This window comes from Schistocerca cancellata, chromosome 3 (assembly GCF_023864275.1).
Source record: "Schistocerca cancellata isolate TAMUIC-IGC-003103 chromosome 3, iqSchCanc2.1, whole genome shotgun sequence".
Taxonomy (NCBI): Eukaryota; Metazoa; Arthropoda; class Insecta; order Orthoptera; family Acrididae; genus Schistocerca; species Schistocerca cancellata.
This window is the reverse complement of record NC_064628.1, coordinates 685,329,617-685,341,657: the sequence shown is the minus strand read 5'-3', so window position 1 is coordinate 685,341,657 and position 12,041 is coordinate 685,329,617. Positions and strand designations below refer to the sequence as shown.

Below are 12,041 nucleotides of genomic sequence, written 5' to 3'. Positions count from 1 at the left end.
TACTATTATTTCTGAAATCTGCCCCTTTTATCACTGTCCTTTCTTGATGTTTTTGACAAATGTGCACAGGGAATGGACCTGTTTAACTTTTTTCTTCATGGTCTTGTGGTTATTTTCTGTTCTGAGGTTTCTCCATCAAGGTATTCTAATTCTGCAGCCTGCTTTCCTATCAGTTCATTTCCAAATGCACAGCATTGTATGTTAATCATTGTTGAAATAATGTCTGAAGCATTCAGCCACAAATCTGCTTCAGGAACATCTGTGTGTTGTGCGAAGAAGCTGTGTTAAGCACTGTATAGTGATGTGATGCCGCCATTGATTCATGTTATTCAGACTGTAAATAAATTGTGTTTGAACAGTACTCACATATAGTGTGTTGTTCAGAATTGTTTTGTTGTACCCTTTCCACTGAGTGAGAATTTAGCAACACTTTTACACACTTTAGAGATATGACCGTAGGACCAGTCACAATCCATTACTAGATGCTCGGTTACTTCAGTAACAAAGAGAAATAAATTATATGAATGACATTCAACAAAATATGGGTAGAAGGAATTTTTACTACATAATGGAAGAAAGCAAAATTAACAAATTCGAAAACAGGGAAATAAATGCTCATAGTAAGGACTTTTGTGACTGTCCTGATGGCAACTCTCTGTAAACTGCCAGGGCAGGTGGCAAATAAGGCTTTCATGCTGGCTTGAATGTAGATATTTGTTGAGCATATAAGGTTGAACGCCATGTTCCACACCAAAAACAATTTTAGGACCTGAAGATGACAGCAGAGTCTGTTGAAACCAGTTGTCTTAAAGCAATCTAGGTTGTTAAATGTTTTTTAGCAAGTAAAACAGATCACTGTTTCGCTCTTCTCAAAATAAGACAGTACTTCAGTTTGGATTGAGACAGTGCTGATCGATTGTTTATAATCGTAGACAACTGTAATCTACCATGAGATGCCTTCATGCAGTGTCAATGTCTTATCACAGATTTTCTTTACTTATAAAAGTCGTATGACACCACACGGAGAGATCAAAATCTGAGGCATGAATAGGACATCATGAGCAATGTGGCCATCTTTGTACAAAACTTCGTATCTTCTAGATTCTCTTGCATGAGAGTAGGATCAACCCCTAGCAACCTAGGTGGACAAGAAAAGAATTTTGCATTGCGATAAACAGAATTGTGGCCACAGCAGGGCCTAATGTATCATTGATGCTGTATCAGGGTGGCAGTTCTTCTGGAAGAACTGAAATTCTCAGTAAATTGCATTTTACCTGGAAAAGATGAAAATTCCTGGGAATTTCAGAAATTTCACATCTCAGGGAATTCTGTGCTTTTACCGTAGCAGTAAATGTTATTGAGTTTTATAAATCAAAAAAATTAAAATATTTAATATTTCCAAGGGTCCTAATTATATGGATATTATTTCATATAAATTAATGATGTTTAAACTGCCGCTTGTGGCTAGTGTGTCAGCTGAGAAGAAACAAAAAACCATTATTGTGGTATGCAACCCCCCCCCCCCCCCCCCCCCCGCACCACACACACACACACACACACACACACACACACACACACACACACACACACACACACACACACCTGCTGTGCTCACCAGCAATTCACTAGGAGCTTCGACCATTCCCATTTCCTGGGCTTATTCCTCAATAGTAAGCTAATTTGCCTGCCACATGTCAAGCAACTAAAGGCTCAACTCACCATCTTATTTTCAGTAAACCTCCAGGAAGTAGATTGTTAACTTGGAAATACCTTCCAAGGAGTAGTTAAAATTGTCCTTATAAAATTCTGTATGTCACTAATCTCACTGATAACAGATGGATCCATTTCCTCATCTATCCTTGGGTTATTACACCCTGTACACAAAGTGAGGCAGCATAGTAGATAGCACACTGGACTCCCATTTGGGAGACAATGGTTAAAATCCACATTGGACCATCCAGATTTAGATTTTCTGTGATTTCTCTAAATTGTGCCAGGCAAGCTCCAGGGTGGTTTCTTTGAAAGGTTGTGCCAAAATTTCTTTGCCCATCCTTAAATGCCTGAGCTTGTGCTCAGTTTGTAATGATGTTCTTGTTGACAGGATGTTACACCCTAATCCATCTTTCCTTCCTTCCTTCCTTCCTTCAACCCTGTGATGGGAGCTTTTCATATGACTCAGTAGCAGCTTCATGGTGGAGGCAAGTATTCCTCCAATGAAATTACAATGTTAACAGCTTGTAATTAACTGCAGAATTAAAATATATAGAATGGCTTCTGTTCAGTCTTCTTCCATAACCATAACACTTATTAGTTGCATAGCAGAGAGAGAGAGAGAGAGAGAGAGAGAGAAATAGTAATAGTGGGGCTGGAAGAATAAGGTATGTTTTAGAAATGTTCTCTTGTAATCTCATTCCAGCAGTGTACACCACTTATCCTGCCACGCAGTTGGACCCCAAACATGGCGTGTAAGTGACATAGCTCAAGGAATTTGTTGCTATCAGTTCTACTCTGTCATTCAAGAATATGTATCCACTTACACAGATCACTCCAAACCCTGAGGAAAAGTTGCATGTACATATGTCCACAAAGTCTTCAGACACTGCCGCGCAGGATTAGCCGAGCGGTCTGAGGCGCTGCAGTCATGGACTGTGCGGCTGGTCCTGGCAGAGGTTTGAGTCCTCCCTCGGGCATGGGTGTGTGTGTTTGTCCTTAGGATAATTTAGGTTAAGTAGTGTGTACGCTTAGGGACCTTAGCAGTTAAGTCCCATACAATTTCACACACATTTTGAACATTTTTTCTTCAGACAGCATTCTGTAGCAAGTGAATGAAGCATTTATATGGCAGAATTGACACTATCTGTATCAAAACTCACTTCAGCAGAGAAACTCTTGTATATGACAACTTTTATCAGCTCTTCCCTAGCAATAACAGGATGCCTTTTGGAACAGTCCACCGTGTATGACATTCCAAATGCTCTTATAAAACCTACACAGACCAATAGCCAACATTGTCTTCCTCTGGTTATTGAACCAAGTCAGTATTTTAGGAAATGGCTATGTGGAAGAGCTAGCTAAAGTAGCCTTTGAGAAGAACCAGTTGGTGTCCCCAACCCTTGAAGCTGATTTCTGGATGTGATTTTCATCACTTTTTCATCGTACTTCGAAAATTATATTTGAAATACCAACATCAAAGTGAGAAAAATGTTTTTAGGATTTGTGCAAATTCTTGAAGTGTGCAAATTTTAAAGCTTTAATTTCTTGAGACAATTATTTGTGCAAATTTTAAAACTTTAGTTTCTTGAGACAAAATTATTTCATTATTTTCGTAAGAACTTGTAGACACTTGTATTTTCATATTGCGCGCATCTGAAAACAGTCTGATGAACAAAACAGAAAAATCTTTTACCTTCATACTATAACTTCCCCGAAATTATTTGCCATATTCTTAAGAGGCATAAACCATTGAGTTTCATCATTGCAGAGTAATGAGCCTAGCATGAGAAATTTTTGGAGTTCCTCTTGAGAAAACAAAAACAGAAAATTACTTGTGGTTTAATGAGGACTTCATCTAGGTGAAAATAGAATGGTAATACCATAAATTGTCTTATATAATTGAGGCTGACAATATGGATGATTCTTCCAGTACAGTATGAGAAGTAATAGTCACAGTATAGTTTTGAAAATAATGAGTCATATATTTAACACAATTGATGGATACACCATAGTTTTTTGTCCAAAAGTTGTGATGTGTCATGTACAGTATTTGGTGTATACTGCCATTAAAATGTAATTATTTGTGGAGTAGTATCTTTCCAGTTGTATTAATATTTTATTGTTGATCCTTAGAAGAGAACAAAGATGTTATGCAAGTTGTTGTTGACTCAAATAAGAATTCTTATGTAAAAACTGAGAGCCTACAATGATTTTGTTGTTATTGAAATGAAGTTTTTTATTTATAGGTTGAATAAAAAATTCTCTTGTGTGTTGTTCAGAATGGTTAAATTTTGTACTGTTCTATGAAATAATGTAATTAAGCAACTTTTTACAAAGACTACTGATTCGTTATTAATTTATCAGACGATGGCAGCAGCTGCAGCAGTGGGGAAGACTCCTGTCTCGGTGCTGCAGGAGCTGCTAAGTCGCCGTGGGACAACTCCGAAATACGAACTTGTCCAAATAGAGGGAGCAATTCATGAGCCTACATTCCGTTACCGTGTCACAGTTGGAGATGTTGTTGGTATGTTTACATTAATAATTAAAAAAAATATTTGATGTACTTACACCAATGATCCATTGTATCACATTGTATTATCAGTGACAGTCTAATGAGTAAGCTTCATTAGGTACACACTTAAGGTATCAATGATTTTTTAGGTTGATATGTATTATTAGTTACAGTGATTATAAGCAGATAAAATCCAGAGTTTCACTAACCGTTAGGTAGAAAATTTTACAAATTTTAGAAGATTCTAGACAGTATTTTGAGATCAGGAAATAATGCTTGGAGAAGAATATTCAATTTTTTATGGGCGTAAACAACTTAACGTCCTAAAATGCAGTTGTTCAAAGTGATGTCCATCTGTCTCAATGTATGCATTATAATGCAATTGATTGTCAGATTGTAATTGGTGTTCTACTGTTTATACTGTTGCTCTGTCAGTGCTCTAGACACTGTATTTTTGAAAGTTTGCATTTTCTGTGCAAGTTCACATGTGCTCATTGTTAAATGTTGCGTAATGTGATCCATTACCATCCCGTCAAGTTCTGCTGTGTGAATAATTCTGTCAGAGGCTTGGCAGGCCCTTCAACTTGAATTATAACTACGCAGTTTCTTGTACATTTCTGTAGATGTTGATACATTTTTTCCAGTTCTGATGATGATGATAATAACATAAACGCCCAGTCCCTGGTACCCTGTGATCCAGAGGCAGCAACACTAACCACAAGACCATGAGCTGCGGACAGTCCAATGATGCCTATTACAAAATGTTTTTGTGTGCATTCATTAGACGTCGTGGGCACTACTTGTCCAGCATACATTAAATGCATATCTAAAAGCTTCTGTAATGAGGAAACTAATAAATTATGAGACAGACTTGGTGGGCAGTACTTTTCAGGAGGCAAAATATTTATTCTTGCCAAGAGAGATACATAACAGTGACAACACTATTATTAAAGTGTCAGAGTTAGCGAGGAAGGGAAAGCAGTGGGCACCCTTTGAGGTGAAAATTCAAACATATTTTAAGTGCATGGTTGTTTAATGCTGTACAAAGGAAAGGCAGGTCTAGAGAAGCCACCGAAATTAAATGGGCTGCTGGCCAAGAGAGCGGGAGAGGAGAGCGTCTGGTCGGGTCGGAAGCTGCCAGCAGAAGAGAGCGGACAGCATGTCCACTCCCGGCAGCTGGCTGCGGTTGTATCCCCACGTGGCCACCTTCAACCCTCTCTATTGGATAGCCAAGTTGTGGACGCGCAGTTCGGTAGCATTACCTTGTCAGCAACACGTGTTTAGCTGCTGATGGTTCAACACGTGAGTTTCAAAGAGGTTTTGCCCAGTTTTGTGCAACGTGAATTATATGCTGCAACTAGTTGTCAGTCAGAAGGCACTGGCGAACATCAAGTGAAAAATAAAAATCAAATTTTATACTATTAAATCCATTCAATAACGGCCCCCACTGTACACCCTTCTCTCCTCTCGCAGGAGTGAGGCATGGGGGGAGGGGGGGGGGGGAGGGCTCCTGCGAAGGATGGCCTTACATAATTTTAACAATACATTTTTTATTATTTTGTTTTAAATTTGCATTGAAAGAATGACAATAATTTGCCAATAGAATCTTGTGTGACAAAATTTGGGACAACGGCGGATGGTGCAGCGGTGGTGTGAGGTGCGGCAATCAGCTATTGGCGCTGGCAGTGATGCAGGTTGCTGACCACAGTGGGCAGCGGCGTGCTGTGGCGCTCTGCAACTTGCGCCGAAGCGTGTAAGTGGGGGGGTTCCTTCCGGAGGAGCGATGCACAGATCACAAGGGGGGGAACGGGTTAAAATTTTTGCATCACTTCTCACACACACATGGTGGGGCATTGTATCACTTAAGTCTAAAGGAGGACCATGCCTCTTCTTTTGGAGGTATTTTAATTATTTACTATTTCTTCTCTCTCCACATGCCACTCGGACCATAACTATTTTTTTATTGGACTAGCTCCAGAGCTGGGAATCTGAGTGATTCGGGAGAGATGGCCAATTGTCAGGCGATGGTAGTACCATTGGTTGCTCTGATAAATACCACAGGAGAGGGGGGGGGGGGGGGGGAGTCGCATGTTACGGGCGTAAGGCAAGTGTGCTAACACCTTAGAGGGGTAGTGATATCACAGTGAGCTATTAAATAGTAAACCGCTACCAGTGAGTAGCACACGGTAGGTCTGGGTTGCTCGAAACTATTTGTAACATAAGATAGTCGCTGTTACTGGGTGGGGTACGGTGTATAAAATACTGTTGCCTAGCCACGAACTGTGGTTCAATTACTGGTACAACCAGATGGCTGCAGAAGTGGGTCGCTTGCTCAGTGAGAAACAGCGCAACAATTTATCTTGTTAGCTCCAGCTGGTAGTTATGTTACGAAAGGGAAGTATTACAGTGAATGAAAAAGTAGTAAGTAATTACCTGAGGTAGTAGTGGGGGGGTGAAACGTCAATGGTTAACTTAAGTGTCACTATGTCACTGGGCAATCTAAACTGGCAAGTCCAAAGAACGACAGGGGTAGAAGTTAGTAGTAGTAGTGGGGGAAGGAGGGGAGTATGGTCATGCTGAAGAGAGGCTTACTCATCATCTTGATCAGCATGAGTGCAAAAATGTGGGGTAGCATTAATCAATGCCTGCAGTTGATCGTAGGTGGAGTTCGTGGTATTTAGTAGTTTCGCAAGTGATTTGCTGAATCGGAAGCTTTAATACTGGGTGTTGTGGCTTAGGAGGAAAAGGGATTTGACCAATGAGAAAATTATGTTGCGGTTAATGCAGGGTTTTTCTTGGTATACTCATGGACAGCCATCTGTGATCGCAACGACAGGGTAGCTCAATGTATTGGCCATCTATGCCGAGCGGCCCACTCGCAGCGAACTGGAAGGGCACTCACGTTACAGAATAAGGAATTGGGTATAATTGGGAACAAGTTCAGAGAACAGGTTTCAGAATAAGATTGATTTATCAGTGATATATCCACTAGTAGCAGGGTTTTTTCTTCCCTCTCCCCCTGGGGGGAGGCAATATGTCCGAGTAGCATTGGCTACCAACCAGGGAGCAAACGAAGGTGAGCCTCATTGTGGAGTGTTAATTAAGTATAGGTGAAAGAGATAGCTAGGTGAACAGTATATGAAAGCAAAAACTGAAAGAATAAACCGATCAGGGCACTCTGCAGGTGCTAACCGCATCGTGTAAGGCAAACGGCACTGGAGGAGGGAGGTACAAAGTGATAGTTGAGGTTGGAACGAACAGACGAGCGACTCGGAGCAAGGGTAGCAACCCAGTGCAGTGCATGGGCTAGGGAGGAACTGTGTTCTGTCTCCATAGGGGTGATTATGTCTTGGGGCGGGGGGTTAACTACTACAAAATTCCCAAAATCTATGAAATAACAGGGTGAGCTACGAAAAGGAAGGGGGCCGTGAACTACTGCGAAACTACTGCGACATTGTACAATGAAAACTTTCATTTGTTTGGGTGGAAGTCTTTTGCTCACTATATTCCCAAAAAAATAACGCATTACTGCACTTAGTGATGACATCACATGAGTGCTAATCATCAACAATCTAGTGCTTATTACAGTAGCTGCTTCAATCTTATCACGTCATGGGTGTATTTGTTTGAATAAACAAACGGATGTCTCTCACTTCCTAAACATATGGCGGGGCACTGTATCCCAATGTTAGCAGTGCTGATTTCCGTGCTTGCTCATAACATCTTCACTTCATCACTAAATTACAACATAAAAAGTAGGGTGAACAATAATGAAACTTGTGTTCGTCTGAGTGAACTCTTAAATGTGAAAAATGCACATAGGGTGTGAACTAAAATTCTACACTTACTTGGGTGAAACTTAATTACTTTTATCCTATCACAAAATCTGTTTCGCTTACCGCTCTTCAGGGAGAGGGTAGCGCACTTCCTCTCATCTTCAGGGGCACATTCAACTCTTCTCTATTGAGTATCCAGGGTAACTCGGATGCTTCACTTTCTTCTCAACATATCAGTCAGGCTCTGGGCATGAACATGGTGCATAATGGGATTCTGGAATCGCTAACTCACCAAATTGTTTATCACGACTGCAGGGGACTTGCATAATGGGAGTGTTGCTATAGTGCAACATATCTAGAATCCAGGGCTGTGGTGGGCCTTTACGTACTGGGGTATAAAAAAAAAAGTACATATTGTACAAAACAAAGGCATAAATTAAAAGAAAATACATGCATGATATAACATAAAGGGTATAACAAGGACAAAGCTGCACAGCAAAATGCTTGTGAAATGCTTAAACATAACACAAAATCATAAGGGAAGAAAAATACTAGTTATTTGGTAACAATTACCCAGCAACGCATAGTGGGTCAGACATTGCTCAACTCCTCTAATCATACAAAGTCCACATAATACTGAGCCTTCTGGTATATCTCTGGGTGGGGAAGAAGAGATTAGGCACCGTTTACTGGTGGGGTGTACTAGTTTTAGTGTTCTGGTGGTGTATCATGTTGTGACGAGACGGACTTACCTGTAATTATTTTTTTCTTATCTGCTGTGGCCGAGGCTCGAAGCCTGGTTCTCTTGAGTCATGTGCTCTGTCCCAATAGCTGCAAAGCTATCGAGAGTATAAAGGGGTCAATTCGATAGTCGATATTCATAAATCTTACGTCTGGAGTGTGGGGTATAGTGAATAGGTACGTAATATTTAATTCGTGGTATTACTTCTTAAATTTGTCTCTTTGGGAGTTCTCTTATTGGTGAAGATGCGTGTATGTTAACAGTTTTTGGGGTACTGCCAAAACTGGATGGTGAAACAGTTTAGCAAACTCAGTACATGGTGAAGCAGGTAGCATTATGAAACCGGCGAGAGACACAGGCAGACGTGCTGTGACGGAGGCAGGTGTCAGGTTAGCGCTGAGATAGTGGGACAGCTGCACAATGCGTGTAGCACTGGGATAGCAGCGGGGCAGCACATGCAGCGTGCCTCACATGTCCGGGGTGAGTGACTCCTTGGCTGTTTTAATCAACCATGCATAAAATGCAGTTCATTGAAATTAATAATATTAGAGTGGGATTAGTGACTGTTGCAGTAGTATTCTAATTCCTTTCTCGAACGAATTGATAGATATGGGTTTGTTGGGTAAAATTACTATATCTCATGTATAAAGAAATTTTAATTTTTTTACTCTCATGGTGGCCGAAGGGAATAGGCTGTGAAAGGAATGTAATGGTGAAATATTTAAGAATTTGGAAAAGGAGCAGGTAGTTGGTTCTTAAGATGTGTTAGACTAAACGGAAGGTGGTGTGGTGGTACTATACTTCGGAGGAGTCTCAGAAATGCAGAGCACCACCAAACTAAATGGCTGTGCATGTGAAGACATCCCATAATGGTGCCCTTCATTATTGCGATGTTTTTCCGCTTTGCGTTCGATCACCTCTAGGTCACTTGCTTCGAAACTCCCTTCGGAGTTACAGTCTGGTCAGTGGGCATGTTAAGGGTTTATGTGTGCAAATAAATTTATGGGTGAGGCTTCAAGTTGTTGAAGTTACCCAGGTATTGAGACGGAAGGATGGAAGAAATCACGTTTGACATAGGTATTACGTAAGAAGATGGTATCGTTCAGTATTAAGTTGCTATTAATTGGTTGCTAACGAAGATAGTACATTCTAATGTGTGTAAGGTCCCTTTAACAGCGGCAGGCAGGCACATGGTTGGCACATGGAGAGAGGGGAGGAGGGGGAGGGGGATCAGATCAGGTGGCGACAGCCGATGCGCATAGTGGGACAGCGCAGGTCGGGGAGGGGTGGGGAGGTAGCAGCCATGTCAGGTGTTTGAAGTGACTCCGTCCCTCACATTATGGTCGCCACACGTGCGACTCCTTGTTGACAGGTTCACCTGATTCTGACAGGCGGAGCACACGTGTTCACAACTTCGTAGTACCGCCGAGTGGCTAAACTTACCTTCTGAGCTAACCTGAAAAAGAACGGGTATCGGTGAGGGACAGTAGGGGAAGTTTAGGGTGTCACTGTTGTGTGTGCAGGCCATGCACTGCAGTACAAGAATAATCTTTGAGTTATCTAACATTTCTTTTGGTGTAAAAGTGATAGGTTATGTATCTTCATTTGGAGCAAATTTCTCTGTTAGTACTGCATGTTATTAATTATCACTCTGGGTGTTCAAATGGGAAAATTACTTAATGAAACATGGTGTCATTTCAGTGAGAAAGTCTTTGGAATGGAATGGTAGAGACTTAATGCAATCAGTACTTCATACAATATCTTAATACTAATCAATAGCTTTAGAATTAAATGTACTCCTATTGAAAATAGAACTATTGTCCGACCACTAGGCATGTCACAACACATAAATAACATAATAAAAATACTGGTTAAAACTAGGGATTACTTAGGCTAGGCCAGCTTTGCAGAACAGGCTAGGTGGGTAAAGCTCTGATAAAATCTTTCAGAGAGGGAGGCTCGGGTGGCATCTTCATTTGCAAAGGAGAGTAATAAGGTGGTTGTTTCAGCCTTTTTACTTTTTTTGTTGCTATAACTGGTAAGTAGTAGTACCTGGGTGTTTAGTCCCTGGATCTGAGGGCATATGGGTGTTTAGATCTCAGAGCGTATCTAGGGCGAGCTGGTGGGGTGGGGGGCTGGGGGAGGGGGGGGGGCTAAACCTGCTGGAGGTCCGGTCACTTGTCTCAGAAGACAGTGGGAGAGGCATAGTTCCTGAATAGGGTTTTAGTCTATCAAAATGGACGACCACCTTGTGGTCAGGCAGTTGTAATTCTGCATTGACAGGGCAAGTGAGCCGAATGATTGAACATGGTCTGATATACAGAGGAATAAGTTTCTTCACTCTTCCTTTCTTTATGCTAGGCTTTTTTAGCAGAATCAAATCACCAGGTTTATGGGGAGGGGGTGGCATTTTTATTACTTCTTTCCACCTTTTTTCTGGTTGCTTTGCAGTTGTTCCCTTGCACCTTCTTCCAAATGACCTTAAGGTGACAGGCTAGCCCCTTAACGGCTCTGTGATTGATTCCCGGAGGTAATTTATTGATCTCAAAGGGAGATTCCATAAAGCGGTCAAACACTACCTCCTAAGGGGTATGTTCAGTGGCTTCATGGAAGCGGCTATTGTACGCGCTTGCCATGCATGGAATGTATCTTTGCCAGTCATTGTAGGGTGAGTTGATGTAATAGGAAAGCATTTGTTTCACAGCATGGTGATCACGCTCAATGTGGACGTTTGAGTGGGGGTGAAAAGGGGTAGTTCTCTATTTTCTAATTCTCAGCAATTTGTAAACTTGGACAAATAAGGCAGACGTAAAATTGGTTCCTTGATCTGTTACAATGGCTTCAGGGCTTCCGAAAGGAAGGACAAGATGATCCACAAAAGCTCATGCTACTGTTTCAGCTGACATATCAGCGATGGGTACCAAAATAAGGTATCGGGCAAAGTGATCAGTAATGGATAGGATATATTTACTTCCTTGTGTACTTATGGGAAGTGGCCCAACTATGTCCAAAGCCACAAACTGAAAGGGTTTTGATGCCTCAGGGAGAGATTGTAAGGGAATTTTCAATCACGAGGGTGGTGCTCTTTGGGCACATGGTAGGCAGGTTTTTATATACTTACCAACATCTCGCCATCATTTGTCCCACCAATACTTTGTGGAAATTTGGGCGTTTGTGGCTCTTTGTCCACTATGGAAAGCTTGAATGCTGTTGTGGCACGGCAATAATTCTGGATTGTAGGTTTTTAGGTGTTATTATACGTTTACCCTGGGGGCGGGGGGGGGGGGGGGGGGTTGTC

At 41.4% G+C, this 12,041-nt stretch overlaps 1 protein-coding gene across 3 annotated transcripts in view; it reads left to right on the top strand.

Moving 5' to 3' along the window:
* LOC126175666 (RISC-loading complex subunit tarbp2) overlaps positions 1-12,041 on the top strand; it is a 130,382-nt gene that overhangs the window by 15,551 nt on the left and 102,790 nt on the right. For all 3 annotated transcript variants that reach the window (XM_049922579.1, XM_049922577.1, XM_049922578.1), the window contains exon 2: positions 4,078-4,237. In XM_049922579.1, the coding sequence (XP_049778536.1) occupies positions 4,081-4,237 (157 nt within the window). In that variant the 5' untranslated portion in view covers positions 4,078-4,080. The remainder of the gene's footprint in view (positions 1-4,077; positions 4,238-12,041) is intronic.